Below are 16,537 nucleotides of genomic sequence, written 5' to 3'. Positions count from 1 at the left end.
TCACTTATCATGATTGTAGAATATAAAATTTGAAGCATGACAATCTATCACCCAAAAATTTGTAGGGTTCTGAAAGTTCCATCTTCCTGTAAAACTCCTTAGCCCTTCCAATCATCATGGGTCCAGAAGTCAGCTTCCAAGCATTTCAAAGCACACCACCTGCACAAAACCTTGTCTAACTGGGCTAGTCTCCATTTTGTATAGCAGGTTTTGATAGTCTGGCTCCAGTGAAGCTACAAAACTCAGTGACTGAGCCGTTGTTATTTTCATCCTTGCCCTATCATTTTATTATCTCCAACAACTACTTGTGTTTCTGTCAGCATCCTCTTGTGCATCCATATTGTCAAATGGGCGATTCGTGCTGCATAGCAGTGGTAATTTTCCTCATATAATGAAGAATACATTGATGAAGAACGACTAATGGGGGAAAATGCATTTACAGTAGCATACTGGCTAGTTGGATGATGGATGGTAAGGCTTTTACTGTAGTTTTATTTCACTCAGATTATATATTGTGCAGAGATATTTTAGAAATATGGACATAGAAATTCTTTGGCACCTATGAAGACACATAGATTCAGCAATGCCTTAATAGACAGTGTCCTTTCAAGGCCCTGCTGAAAATGGAAGATCAACTCATTTTGCCTAGTGATTCTCATATTTTGACACAAGTATGAAAAGCAGGTATTTTTTAATGTTTGGATTAAAACATATTGTGTAGAATAAGACCATTAATGAAAACTGAAGGATTAAATAAATACCATACACAAATTATTCATACACTTCCTAACTGTCCATTAATCTGATTGATGGGAGTCAAAGCTTTTAGGTGGGGTCAGTTATTTAGAGATCCAGCTATACATTTGGTCTACACTTAGTGCATCAGGAATTCAGTCTAGGATGTGCTGCGATTATTTCAGACACCTCTGTCACTGTGAGCCAGGCCAAAATTTTGAGTTTGTTATTTTATCAGTCCAGAATTGTAGCTAAGGTATCTGCCAATTTCCACTGGCAAAACTTTAAAAGCTAATAATCAGGATACCATTGAATGGTTTGCTAAAAATTTCTTACTGAACACATGGTACATTTTGAGAGTACAAGTGCAGAGCACCAATTGCCTTTCCTTCAGTTGTGCATTTTGGCTACAACCTCAGACATCTCCTCTCTGTACTCCTTACTAAAATGCAGTTTATAGCTGTGCAAAAAATACAGCCTCCTCATCTACTGTATCACTTTGACAAATTAATACTCCCTCTTTGCAGTCAGTTAGGAGAGTTATAGAAAGTTTAAGGAAACACTAAGGAGTCTACCAAGCAGAAATAATGGTAAGTGAAAAATATACAAAAACACTGCCAGTGCTGGAAGCTGAAACGAAAACAGAAAATGCTGGGAAATTCCACAGATCCAACAACATCTGCGGAAAGAGAAACAGTAAATGTTTCAGTTCTGGGACCCTTCAACAGGAAGATTGGAAAAATTAGCACAACATCAGTTAATGCTAAGTTGATAATTGGATCCATTAACTAACTTGACATGCTAAGAATAACTGGAAAATCATCACTGGATCTTTAGATGGTACTTGATTCGGTTTTACAGGATTTGATAATAATTACAAAAGTGCACAAGAAGAGACACTACTAGTTTAGAATGCACAAAAATATTTTATTACATGTCCCAACTTATCAATGAAATTCCCTGTTTTAATTCATTTCCTCCATCTGTAACATTCATAATTTCATTGATCCATATCTATATTAAACTGGTATTTTAAGATCAAATGTGGTGAACAAAATTGACATTTTGCTTGTCAATGTTTTTGTCATATGACTGTACATGAACTATTTTTAAACACTTATCCTGTTACTCCATGGTGGTACAGATCAAATGTATTTCTTGAATGGAAAGCATTCTCAGTATCAGATGAGCTGCATATATTTAAATAAAATTCAATGGGGATTGCTGACATTCGTTGTGGCTCAACTGCAGTAGCCTTGCCTATATGTGAGGCCAAAGGTTCAAGTCCCTAGACAGAAATGCATTCAAATTGATCATTCCAACTGGAGGCTGCTTTTCACTTAGAAAATATGGTAGTACCCAATGATCTTAATGGAACTGCTATCATCTTTGATTTATTTTCTCCCCCAGGTTAAGTTTAAAGTCTTTTCTTTCATCTTTAATTCTGCAGGGGGCTTCATCATACTCTACCCATGGAAAAGCTAGCATGATAGTTATGCTCCTCAGCTAGTAACCCTAAGCTGGGATTAATTATTCTCCATTCATTGTGTAGGAATGTCATTCATAAGATCAGTATATACTTCCCGTAACACAAACTGATGGAGGAACTCAGCAGGCCAGGCAGCGTCCATGGAAAAGAGTACAATCGACGTTTCAGGCTGAGACCCTTCAGCAGGATTTCCGGCATCTGCAGATTTTCTCTTGCTTGTGATTGGATATACTTCCCATCCCTATTTGTCCTTGAGAAGCGGCAGTGAGCCAGTTTGTTGAGCCAAGGCAGTTCTTAGCTTCCTAACCCTTGACTTCACAGAGTACTCCTTAATAGAGATTCTATTCATTATTGATTACTGAGAGCACAAATCTGGAATATTCCGATTTGTACTGTCGAATAATAAGTTCAAGTCCACAAAGAGCCTATAAACATAAAAGGTCCTCTTCAATGCTCTATACAGGAAGTGCAACAGAGTATTCACAGTGGCAATTTACTGCAAATCAGAAATTATGCTTATACTATCTGCTATAACTTATTGGGACTTCAGTGGCAATAGGGAAACAGAGAGATTGTTGCAACCTCTGCAAAGGCTTATTTTCCTGCATGGCCAATTGATATAAAAAGGCATAACACCTACCTTCAGCATTTTGTGCTGTACACTGAGTGCACTGTACCGATTATTGGAATCCTGCTGCAAAACAGAAACTGGTAAGAAGCAGCTTGGATTGTCATGAAGATTTCAGTACACATTCTTAATTTCATTACAACAAGAAACACACACACGCGCACACACACACACACACAAAGAGAGGGACAAAATCAAAGCAAAGCAACAGGAAAAGGTTTCTTATATATTAACAAGTTGTCGGATTCAGATATTAATGGTTGCTGGGGCAGCCTTTGGCCCTGAACAATGACAAGAATGATGGGAATTTTTCGACTGCTGATCATTGGGATGCAGGGAAGATAATCTGACAGGAAACTGAATCCTAGCAGTGACATATAAAGACCAGCTGTAACTAGATAAAAAGGCGAGTTGAAAATTAAATACAGATTAGCACAAGAAACAAAGGTTCTAGAAATTTACAAAGGCTACCCCAAGGCATGCCTGTTATTTTGATAAATGCCATAGTTCTGGATTAAATCCCCACACAAAGAACACAACACTTCCACTCACTGCTGAACAGCAGCCCCGGCTGGTTAGCCAGCAACTTACAGAACACAACCCACGTCTTAGAAAATACACTCAGTGGCCACTTTATTAGGTACCTCCAGTATATATTAAAGTCCCCACTGAGTGTATGTTGGGGTCTTCCGCTGCTGTAGCCCATCCACTTCAAAGTTTGACATGTTGTGCATTCAGAGATGCTCTACTGCACACTGCTGTTGTAAAATGTGGTTACTTGAGTTACTGTCACCTTCCTGTCAGCTATAACCAGTCTGGCCATTCTCATCTGACCTCTCTCATTAACAAGGCATTTTCACCCACAGAACTGTTGCTCACTGGATTTTTTTTTTGTTTTTCACACCATTCTCTAAAAACTTCAGAGACCGTTGTGCGTGAAAATTACAGGAATTCAGCCGTTGCTGATATACTCAAACCAGCTCATCTGGCACCAACGGTCAAAGTCACTGAAATCACATTTCTTCCCCATTCTGATGTTTGGTTTAAACAACATCTGAACCTCTTGATCACATTTGCAAGCTTTATGCATTGAATTGCTGCCACGTGATTGGCTGAGTAGAGATTTGCATTAACGAGCAGGTGGACCTAATAAAGGTGCCATTGAGTACAGGCCAAAGATGTGAAAGACCTGTGGAAGTTGGACTGCATTATGGAACTGATGGCTTTAAGATGAGTTTAAACCACATTAGTTACCGATGCAGGCTCAACAGAACTTATATTACAGGAAGTACCTCGAAGAAGCAAGGACTTAAGATGAAATTTGATTCAAATGTTTAAAAGAACAGTTTTTTTTAATCTTAGAAATAGAATAAAGGCCTTCAGCTCATTGTGTCCACTCAGCCTGTCAAGCACCCATCTACATTAATCTGACTTTACTCTCACATTCCACTAACTTCCCTGAACCTACAGAGCGACTATGTACAGTAGCCAGTTCCCAACCCCCAGCAAGTCTGTGGGATGCAAGCGAAAACTGGAATATCTGGAGGAAACCCGCACAGTCACCCACAGAACTTGCAGACTCCACCCTAACAGCATCCAAGATCAAGGTCAAACCTAGGTGCAGCAGCAGGACTAACCTGAATCAGAATCAGGTTTACTATCACCGGAAATGTGTCATGTAATTTGTTAATTTCACAACACATGTGCCCTTGTACCATTGGGCCAAGGGCGATGGAGAGGAGTGTTCCAATCACACAACACAAAAACAAACCCCCTCTCCACAATCACTGCTAGCTTATCCATTTTTTTCTTCTCCTCCAGGAAACTATCTGGCTTGAGTAAGTGGTGTCTCTGTAATGCATTAGGCCTCACAATTGCATAAAAAAACTATCATATTTATATATGCTCTGAAATACTGTAATTTTGCACCAATACCATTTTTTCTAAACTTGTAAAGATAAACAAAATGTGGTGCTGATAACTTAAGTATAGCCAGACTAGTATGCCTCCTCGTGATGTGGCAAGAAAGCCTGTATCGGGTTTGACAAGCTAAATGTAAGTTCGTATTTAAATTGTACATGAAAAACCTATTTAAATTAGTAATCACTAATGGTTATATATGGAAAAGTTTCTTTTACTGTACAAAACAGATGGGTTTTGCATTCATGAGCAAATAACTTGGGCAATATTATATCTCCCATTCTTCAGCGACACACTCCTCACCTTTTCTTTGTTCAAGGCTTCTTGTGCTTCTAACTTATAAACCAAATAATCTAAAAGGAGAAATTAAAAAAAAGTTAATGCTCAGACTGATTGAATTGGGAAATTTCTAATCAACAGTCAGAATAATGATAGATCAACAACACTGGAGAGCATAGAACCATGAGTGTTAAATGTAGGCCTTTATGAAGGTCCTGACTCAATAACAAAGGTATGTGGAGGCCAGAAATCTCTAAGCAACAAGGAGGAAATAAAAGCAGTTTCATGTGTATTCATACAAAGCCCTTCCTAAGCATCATGTAGCAATAGCATTGGAACTGGTCAAACTAGGCAGTCTCTGAAGTTTGAGATACTGTACTCTTGTGAAATGCTCAATAACAGAAAATAAAAGGTTGCAAATTTTATAAGGACAAACCAGCAATACTTCGTAAGCTCAGTGAATTATCCACCAAAAGCCCATACCTGGGAGAACAGTAGCATATTTAATTGCAGCCAAGCTGGTCAAACACCATCTCAGAGGACTAGAGGAGAGTTTTGTCAAGCTCAATTCCAGCATTCCTTTCATTTCATTATTAGAGCAACTCTTAGATAATATATCTCCCTCTCTCCCAGCAAGTCAGCTGTAATTACTCTTCACAAGACTTTCTATGAAATTGTAACATCATGTTTCTGATGGTCTCATTCTTATCACATGTTCTCAGACATCCCACCCTGCAAAACTCACTTCAGGGAGGTAACATCATCAATTTGTGGGAGACTTCTGGGAGAGGTGGGATGTCTGCAATAGAGTAGCTCCTTAGCAGCCAGCCAGCTAGTTTAAATAACGTTAGCTACGCTAATGAGTGAATGACACCTGTTAAACTCACCTCAACATGTCTTTTACAGTCTTAACCCACCATGGGCAATAGAAAAGTCACTGTTGCAAACAGTGCAGTGAGCAACACTGTCATTATTTTTGACCCCTATTAGGCAGGGGTACACTTTAGTGTAGTCTGGGGTGACGTACATTTTATATTTTCTTTTTTTGAACACTCTGCCACTCTGACTTTTTTTGGAACTCTCTCGCTCTTGCTCTTGCTCTCGCTCTCACTCTCGCACTCTCTCTCTTGTGGTTGCTCTCACTTGCTTTCTCGCTCTCACTCTCTCACTCTCGCACTCTCTCTCTTGTGGTTGCTCTCACTTGCTTTCTCGCTCTCACTCTCTCACTCTCGCACTCTCTCTCTTGTGGTTGCTCTCACTTGCTTTCTCGCTCTCACTCTCTCACTCTCGCACTCTCTCTCTTGTGGTTGCTCTCACTTGCTTTCTTGCTCTTGCTCTCTCGCACTTGCTTTCTCGCTCTCTCTCTCTCTCACTCTCTCTCGCTTGTGGTTGCTCTCACTTGCGCTCGCTTTCTCGTTCTTGTGCTCGCTCTCAAAAAAAAACAATTTCCGGGACATTGTATATGATTTGCGGGCATCAGGGAGCCACTATTAATTTGCGGGAGACTCCCGGACCTTCCGGGAGAGGTGGGATATCTGTGTTCTGTCACTGAGCAGCAGTGAACCATCTGATTGACTTATCAGAGTTCTCCTTGCGAACTCGTTGACTTGATCAGTATTTCTGATCTGGCTATTGTTCACGATTGCACTTAATAAAAAACCAGACAAATCTCCGTGGTTCTCTCTAGTCATCTACTTCTCCGCAGGTTAAACCCTGTATGTTTACTAACCATTTTTTTAAAATTCTGATGAAAGACCTTCAACCTAAAGCCTTAGTTCTGTTTTCTCTACAGAGATACTGCTTGATTAGCAAAGTAATCACGGCATTTTTGGTTTGGTTTTGTAAGTTAAGTTTTCTGCTGCTGTGTCAGTGAAGAAAGGAATGTCAGCTTTTGGAAACCAAGTGCAGGAGGCACGATAATGAAAGAAAAGTCTGTTCTGGAGTTCAGCAGCAACCAGATAGACAGTGTTAATCAGCAATTTATCCAACTAACGAGCAGTGTAAAGTACTTCACTATTTACCATGTTAAAAAAAATTCACTGTAAAGATCAATGTTCATTTATATATATTCAGAAAGGGGAGAATTTATACTGGGAAACAGAAACAACAGAACAATTTTTAAAAATGATTCCCACTTCATGGAAGAGAGCATGAATAATTCCCAGAAATACCAGAGGTTAGTGACGAGGAGGAATTAAAGAAAATTTAATGCTGGAAATAAAAAAAGTGCTGGAGGAATTACTGGCAGTGAAAGTGGATAAAGCATCCTCAGGCTTGATAATCTGCCTCTAGAATACTAAAAGAGGTGGTGGATGCACATTCTGCGATCTTCTGAAACTCCATTGGTGGAAGAACCATCCCTGAAGATTGGAGGGTGGCAAGTGTAATTCTGCCACTTACTAAGGGAGCGCGAGGGAAAACATTGACCTACAGAATGGTCTGCCTCATCTTGGTTCCAGGGAAAATGCTCAATCCAATGTAATGAAAACTTCGAAAGTACCAAAGGAATTTGACACTGTTAACCTGGATGTTTATGTTTGACAAAGATACTAGATAGAACCTTTTAGGATGTTGCTTGTAAGGTAACAGCAGGTGTTTTTTTTGGGGGCTTTCTGAAAGGACTTTCAGCAAGAACGGTATGGTAGTGTAGCGATCAATGTAACGCTATTACAGAGCCAGTAAAAGATCAGAGCTCAATTCTTGCTGCTGCCTATAAGCAGTTGGTACATTAACTCCATTAGTGTATGGGTTAGGGGTTAGTGAGTTGTGAGAATGCTATGTTGGTGCCGGAAGTATGGCAACATTTCTGGGCTGACCATCGCAGTCCTCACTGACTTGATTTGATGCAAACTGGGCCTTTCTCTATATGTTTCAATGTACGTGTGACAAATAAAGCTAATCTCTATAATCTCTTGTTCGATAAAGCTCCCCTTGGAGGTTAGTGCACAGATTAAAGCATGGGACTCTGTGGTCCACAGGCCTGGACTTATAGGGAGCAGAAATAGGACCAAATAAAGAGCTTTCTCAGGTTCGTAGGAGTGGCTAGTAGAGGTCAATTTGGATGAGGGAACCAAATGCAATATTTCTAAGTTTACCAACAACGCAAGACTGGATGAGGTTGTAAGGAGGATATGGAGGCTTCAAGGCAGGGTTGACAAGTTGAACGAGTGGGTGAAACCACGGCAGATGCATGTAATGTAAAATTATCCACTTTAATCAAACAAGCAGTAAGGACCAGAGTAATTTAGCTGGATAGAGACTGTGAAACATTGGTGTACAAAGGAATCAGAGTGTACACCAGTCACTGAAGTAAACATATAAAACACCAAACACTTATCAAAGCCAATGATATGTAGGCTTTCATTGTAAGAGTTTGAGAGGACAGGATTCCTTACTGCAGTTATACAGAGACCAGACTGGAGTACTGTGGACAGCTGTTGTCTCCTTACACAAGAACGATAAAGGCAGTACAGCAGAGGTTCCTGGCCTGATCCCTGCCATGACAGGACTGCCGGATAAGAGGGTCCAATAGGCCAGTACTCACCTGGGGAGGAGAGCTCACCGAGAGTCTTAAAATCCTGAGAGGACCCGCCTAGCTGATGGTGTGTATGGGTGTAGCACTTGAATAAATGGTGCAGACTATGAATGTTTGAGATTGAGCAGGAAACTTTCTTCATTCAGAGGATGGCAAATCTGTGGAACTCTTGACCACAACAGGCTAGGAAGGCTGATATATTTAAGGAGTAGATAGATGTCTGGACTCGGAAGGTATGGGGAGAGGGGAGAGTGGGAATCTGGTACTGTGATAGTGTCACCATGGTTTTATTAACTACGAGACAAGTCTGGCAGGGCTGACCGGCCTCCTGGTCTGATTCCTTGAAGACTCCTTAGATGCAAGACCCTATTGTTAAATATGTGCCTTGGTCCCTGGAATAAAGGTTCCTATGTAATCGCTGGTATGAGTTGTAAAAAATGTTGTGGGAGAAATGGATATGAATTTGTGGGACATAGGCACCATTATTGGGGAAGCAGAGAGCTGTTCCAATGGGACTAGCTCCACTGAACCAGAGCCATAGCGAATTGCATAACCAGAGTTGTGGATAGAGCTTTAAACTAAAGTGGAGAGGTGTGGGTTTAACAGCTTGGAAAAGTAAGGATGAGGTAAAAGGGAAGGAGAGTGCAGGAGAGGTCGTGGAAGTATCTATAATAAAGAATAAGACAATAAATTTAGAAAAGGATAAGAATTTAATTTCCAGTAACATAGAAGGAAAATTGAAAAGAATGATAAACATGGGACTGAAAGTGTTATACTTAAATCCACACAGTACACGGAATTATGTCGATGATCTTGCAGCACTGTTAGAAATTAGCATGTCTGATGGCGTGGGCATCTCTGAGTCATAGCTGAAAGAAGATCATAGCTGGGAGCTTAAAATCCAAGGATACATATTATACCTATCCTTTTGATATAATATGTATCCTTGGATTTTAAGCTTTTATTACTCTTTCATCTTCTTAACTTTACCCACAAGGGTTCTATGTCATCTGATCCCTTGTGGGTAAAGTTAAGAAGATGAAAGAGTAATAAGATCCTAATGGGAGTTATATTCAGGCCTCCAAACTGCAGCCAGGATGTTGAGTGCAAATTATAACAGGAGATAACAAAACTTAGTGGGAAGCTAGAAGATTGGGAATCTTTTAAAAAACAACAGAAGGCAACTAAAACACAATAAGGAGAGAAGAGACGAAATATGAAGGTAAGCAAGATAATAATACAGAATAAAAGAGGATACCAAAACCTTTTTCAGATATATAAAGCATAAAATAGGTGAGAGTGGGTATCAGACTGCGGGAAAATGATGCTGGAGAGGTAGTAATGGAGGGCAAAGAAATGGCAGACAAACCTATCAAGTATTTTCCATCAGTCTTCATTGTGGAAGACACCAACAACATGCCAGAAATACGAGAGTGTTAGGGGGCAGAAGTGAGTACAGTCACTATACTAAGAAGAAGGTGTATTGGAAGCTGAAAGGTCTGAAGATAGATAAGTCAAAGGTCCAGATGGACTACAGCCCAGTGTTCTGAAAAAGGTGACTGAAGAGACTGTGGAGGCATTAGTAATGATCTTTCAAGAATCACTAGATTCTGGAATGGTTCTAAGGAAGAGAAAATTGCAAATGTCACTCCACTCATTAAGAAGGGAGGAAGGCAAAACAGAAGAAATTATAGTCCAATTAGCTTGACTTCAGTGGTTGGCAGGAGTCCCTTATTAAGTTTGACGTTTCGGGGTGCTTGACAAAATAAGCTGAAGGTTTTCTTAATGGAAAATCTCCTGACGTACCTGTTGGAATAGGCATGATAGACAAAGAAGAGTCAGTGGATGCTGTTTGCATGTATTTTGAAAAGGCCTTTGACAAGGTCCAATAGGTCAATATTCACTTGGGGTTAGAATAAAGTGAAATTTCACTGAAAGTTTTAAAATCCTGAGGCTGCTAAACAAGATAAGAGCCAAAAGTATTACATGACAAGCAATATCCCAGTGTAACCCCCGGGTTCTGCCGGCTGTGTAAGTCTCAGGAAGACAATCTCTGGCCCTGCCAAATGTGTGAGATCGAGATGCGAATCCACCCCAAACCCTCCCCCCCGTGTTTGTGTGGATGCTGCGAGATTTGTTACCCTGCTACAAATCAGTACCCTGAAATAACAGACGGTACACCGCACACAATTAAACAATCTAGTTTTATAATTCTTCATTTGACTACAGGGTTAGTGAAGAAAAAGCAAAAAGGGCCCATTTTAACGTGCACAATTTGGAGTTCACAGTTTCTCCTTTGCCGATCTTCCTTCGGTCCTCCGGCCTTCATCTGGTCATGGCCCCACCCCAGCGTCTTCTCTCTTCATCTCCCACCAAACAAAAGACCCAGATCACCCTGGTGTCAGGCACACGGCACGAATACACCCTCTTGTCATTGGATCGCTCACATTCTAATGCACCCGATATCTCTAACCATAACCCAAACACTGCTTCAACAGAAAAACCATTACATTAGCAGTGAAACCTTTCCTACACTAGCATGGACAGAGGATTGGCAGTCTGACAAAGAATGGACATAAAGGGGGCATTTATTGTTTGGCTGCCAGTATCTAATGGTGTTCCACACACATCAGTGTTGGGTCTGCTACTTTTCATGTTATACGCCAATGATTTGGATGATGGATTGATGGCTTTCGGGCCAAATTTACAGACAATACAGAGATACATGGAGAATCAGGTAGTGTTGAGGAAGTAGGGAGTCTACAGAAACACTTGGAAGGATTAGGAGAATGGACAAAGAGTGGCAGATGGAATACAGTGTGGGAATGTATATGGTCATGCACTTTGGTAGAAGAAATAAGGACGTAGACTGTTTTCTAAATGGGGCATGAAATTAGAAATTTGAGGTTCAAAGGGACTTGGGAGTTCTCAGGCAGGATTCCCAAAAGGTTAACTTGTAAGTTGATTCGGTAGTAAGAAAGGGAAAGGCAATGTTAGCATTGTTTTTGAGAAAACGAGAACAGGATACAATGGTGAGGTTTTATAAGGCTTAGTCAGACAACATTTGGAATATCATGAGCAATTCTGGGCTCCATATCTAAGAAAGGATGTGCCGGCACTGGAGAAGGTCCAGAGAGGATTCATAAGATTGATCCCAGGAATGAAAGGGTTAACATATGAGGAACGTTTGATAACTCTGGGTCTGTACTTACTGGAGTTCAAAAGAACGAAGCAGCATCTCATCAAAACCTACTGAATATTGAAAAGCCTCGACACAATGGATGTGGATAAGATATTTCCATTCACCACCCTCTGGCTACAGAAATTCCTCGTCGTCTCAATTCTAAAGGGACATCCTTATGAGGCTGTGCCCTCTGATCCTAAAGGAGGAATTTCTTTATCCGAAGAATGATCAATCTGTAGAATTCATTTCCACAGACAGCTGTGTAGCTAAGTCATTGGTATATTTAAAGCAGAGGTTGATAGTTTCTTGATTAGTAAGGGTGTCAAAGGTTATGGGAAGAAGGCAGGAAAATGGGGTTGAGAGGGATAATAAATCAGCCATGATTGAATAGCAGAGCAGACTCGAAGGGGCATATGGCCTAATTCTGCTACTAAGTTTGGTGGTTTCATTATCTATATCAATTGTCTTGCACCTCGTTAAGAATCTCTAACATCCAGGCCATTGTTTAGTAAACGGTTAATGTTTGTGATATCGAACGTCTCACCACCACTGTGGCCTTGAATGCAACAGAACTGACTGCAGGAACTTTGATTACTACTATGGGCAGAGACCCAAGGGTGGTGCTGACATGTGATGAAGGGCAGTGAATTGTCCAACACCCAGCAGATGAAGCCAAGGAGAAGGCTGGTGGATCTCTGGTGGTGAATCCAAACAGGTATGGGAAGGGGTTGGGGGGACGGGGGCAGGCCAGATTTGGCAAGTGGACAACAACTTAAACTCCAGACCTGCAGGTCAGAGAGAGGAACCCCAATATCCTGACATTTGGCAGCATTTGACCCCTCAAGAGTAGAGGAGATGGAAATCGAAGCGGAGTTGGGGAAGATATGGGTTCAGCAACTATCCAGGCTGCCAGAGAGAGGCGAGATTGTGTTATGGCAGTCAGGCAATACACGGTGGGTGGAGCTTCCAGAAGAACAGGGAATAGTGTGTCTGAATGCTCAAAGAATAACGAAAAGGGAGTGGAAGTGATCTTTCCTATATTGCAGAAATGGCCATAACATTGCTGCTGCTCCTCACGACAGCGACAGTGGTTTCGACTAATACCCTTCTCAGAAAGTCATATTAATATCCTTATCGTCCGAACATACTGAAGTGCTGGGTGTGCTGCCAAATTCTGATGACTTCAGGCATGGGAGCACCGATCCTCTGAATGACACCGAATACTAGGCACAGAATCAGCTAAGACCGTTGATGGGACTGTAAAATGGAGTCTGTTTAACAGATGGTATGTACCAACGTTGAATGTAATACCGTCATCCGGGAATAACTGCTGTTGCCGTAGTGATGGGAAGATTCCATTGGGGATTACTCATGTACCTCTATTCACCTTAATGGAACAGAGCAGTGCTGTACTACTGCGGTGGGAATATACTGTTTGGAGGCACCCTTGTCCCCACATTGAAAGGCATACAATGGGTGTGTGAATCCCAGGCTTATTTTTGGTTCCCAACAGGCTGGTCTGGCTGCCATGATCAGAGTATATTGTACTGTATGTATCTTGCATTGATGATCTGGCCAGTCACCCAATCCACAAGGTGAACTGTCAGAGAAGGGGTATCAGGGATGCCGATCGGCTTTGGGAGATAGCTTTTCTCCCACATGGTACAGCCTACTTACGAAGGGAGATCGTCCTGACAGACTCAGCCATTGGAGGTGTTAGCCAAATCTGACTGGCTTCGACAAGGTGCCGCACATGAGGCTGCTTAGCAAGATAAGAGCCCATGGAATTACAGGGAAGTTACTAGCACGGGTGGAGCACTGGCTGATTGGCAGAAAACAGAGAGTGGGAATAAACGGATCCTATTCTGGCTGGCTGCCGGTTACCAGTGGAGTTCCACAGGGGTCGGTGTTGGGACTACTGCTTTTTACAATGTATGTCAATGATTTGGACTATGGGATTAAAGGATCTGTGGCTAAATTTGCCATTGATACAAAGATAGGTTGAGGAGCAGATAGTGTTGAGGAACACAGAGACTTAGATAGTTTAGGGGAATAGGCAAAGAAGTGGCAAATGAAATACAATGTTGGAAAGTGTATGGTCCTGCACTTTGATGGAAGAAATAAATGGGCAGACTATTATTTAGATGGGGAGAGAATTCAAAATGCAGAGATGCAAAGGGACTTGGGAGTCCTTGTGTAGGATACCCTAAAGGTTAACCTCCAGGTTGAGTCGGTGGCAAAGAAGGCAAATGCAATGTTGGCATTCATTTCTCGAGTTATAGAAAATAAGAGCAGGGATGTGATGTTGAGGCTCTATAAGGCACGTGAGACCACACTTGGAGTATTGTGTGCAGTTTTGGGCTCCTTATTTTAGAAAGGATATATTGACATTGGAGAGGGTTCAGAGAAGATTCACAAGAATGATTCCAGGAATGACAGGGGTACCGTATGAGGAACGTCTGGCAGCTCTTGGGCTGTATTCCCTGGAGTTCAGGAGAATGAGGGGGGATCTCATAGAAACATTCCAAATGTTAAAAGGCCTGAACAGATTAGATATGGTAAAGGTATTTCCCATGATAGGGGAGTCTAGGACAAGAGGGTACAACTTCAGGATTGAAGGACGTCCATTTAGAGTGGAGAAATTACTTTAGTCAGAGGGTGGTAAATCTGTGGAAATTGTTGCCACGAGCGGCTGTGGAGGCCAAGTCATTGGTTGCATTTAAGGTAGAGATAGATAGGTTCTTGATTAACCAGGGCATCAAAGGGTATGGGGAGAAGGCAGGGGAGTGGAGATGACTGGGAGAATTGGATCAGCCTATGATTAACTGATGGAGCAGACTCAAAGGGCTGAATGGCCTACTTCTGCTCCTATATCTTATGGTCTTATGGCTTTGGAACAAACAAAGTAGGCGCTGACGTGGCTTTCAACCAAGATGGCAGCCATGAGGACAGTGACCCTATAGAATGGAATGGCATTGGATGACATCCTGGCAAAGGAGGAACTTGTGCCATAACATGCCAGGAGTGTTGTACCTACTGTACATCTCGGATGAACATATCAATGGTCAGTAGGTAAGAGACAGAATGTAGGGTATCAATCCCATTACAATTATACCCCTTGCTGCGCCAGGAGGCTACAGCAGTGCTCTGGGATGCTGCTATAATCATTTTGCTTTTATGCTTAGCAGTTTTGTGATTCGCTTGTAATATGGTGGCGGTTGAAGGGGTCATCTTTGTGCTTGTTGAATGTCTCACCACCATCGTGGCCCTGAATGCAACAGAAGCGGATGTAGAAGCTTTGATTATGACGATGGGAATGCACTATGAGAATGTGAGAACATCTATGGGAACATGGAAGTCAGCTGAACACAGGTGGAATTCATGAAGAGTTGCGACAAGTAATGACTGTTTCTCATTCAGTGGTTTGAGATGATGCTGTGTATTCATCCACTTACTGTAGCATTTCACATCAGCATAAAGGTTATTAGAGTAGAGTGGTAGGGGGGAGGGGGGTTCTGGCAGTAATTCCTCAGAGCTTCACCGACAGGCTGCTCATGAACAGTGCTGCGGATTAATTGGGAGCTGTGCTGCAGTGAGAAGGGTCTGTGCATGCTTACTTAAGTACTTTAATGCTTGCTCTGCTCTGTCTTAACAGACGGACAGTAGTTTTGTAATTCTAAGTAATTGTAATTTGTGTCTTTCTGTTTCATTGAGTTGGATCCGAGAAACTATTGTTTTAACGAAACAGCCATTGCTGGCATCAGGCAGGAGGTACAGCACCCCGGATAGCCACTCCCCACAGTTCAACAACAGTTTCTTCCCTCCTTCCCTACTGCCATCAGGTCCTGAAACTAACCTGAAAGTCCTCATTCTATCTCAGAGTATACTATCCTCAACTTGAACTGATGTTGTTATGACTATTTTGGTTTTTGTCATGTAAGTTATGTATAGTTTATGTTAATTTAAGCTTATCTGATTTATATTTGTAATGTACGTAATGTACCACAAATTTTCATGGTCTTTATTTGTAATGTACGTAATGTACCGCAAATTTTCATGGTCTTTATACCCTAGGTATGTATGCTCATGACAATAAACTTGAACTTGAATCTAAATAAACTGTGATTTTGCTACCAGCCATTCCTCCTTGTAAGTTTATCTACTGCCTTCCTATATTATTTAATAAATATAGGCATAATACATACCAATTTCCACTTTGATCTTCATGTACTGCTCCAATAAATCTTGCTGTAAAACAACAATGAATTTGGAATATCCCTATTTCTGTATTGTTTGCTTATAAAATGCTGCATATTTTCTATGTCCAAATATAACAGGCAAATACTACCTGCTACAGAAATCACTGAGAACTGAAAGTGTAGCAAATCTACTGATTTTGTTTTCTCAGACCTAAAGATACCTCTTACAGTTGTCAAATGTAGATAGTTTATAAGCTGCAGTTCGCAGAATCCTAACTGCATCTGTGAAAAGTAAGGTGATTTGCAGGGTTTAAAAAAAGTGAAACTGCTGGTTTGGTAAGTTTGTGTAAGCATGTGTGGTTAAATAGTTGTGGCGACAGCTGTGCAGGGACGGGGTTCGTATTCTGGAGATGGAAAGAGCAGCCAGAAGACAGCAGAAGAGAGCCAGGAGAAATGCAGCCATGATCGCCACCACTACCACATATACATGTCCCACCTGCAATAGAGCTTGTGGGCCCAGGATAGGACTGTATAGTCATCAAAGGTCTCACTGTTAAAGGAGTGGATG

At 41.4% G+C, this 16,537-nt stretch overlaps 1 protein-coding gene across 2 annotated transcripts in view; it reads right to left on the bottom strand.

Annotated features, from left to right (window-relative positions):
• golim4a (golgi integral membrane protein 4a) overlaps nt 1-16,537 on the bottom strand; it is a 108,765-nt gene that overhangs the window by 67,910 nt on the left and 24,318 nt on the right. Inside the window, exons 3-4 of one of the 2 annotated variants that reach the window (XM_063045825.1) lie at nt 5,076-5,125; nt 2,865-2,918 (exon numbers count right to left, since the gene is read on the bottom strand). In XM_063045825.1, the coding sequence (XP_062901895.1) occupies nt 2,865-2,918; nt 5,076-5,125 (104 nt within the window). The remainder of the gene's footprint in view (nt 1-2,864; nt 2,919-5,075; nt 5,126-16,537) is intronic. The other variant, XM_063045826.1, reaches the window with a different exon arrangement.

The sequence above is a fragment of the Mobula hypostoma genome, chromosome 4 (assembly GCF_963921235.1).
Source record: "Mobula hypostoma chromosome 4, sMobHyp1.1, whole genome shotgun sequence".
NCBI classification, from domain to species: domain Eukaryota; kingdom Metazoa; phylum Chordata; class Chondrichthyes; order Myliobatiformes; family Myliobatidae; genus Mobula; species Mobula hypostoma.
This window is presented reverse-complemented; position numbering and strand designations above follow the sequence as displayed.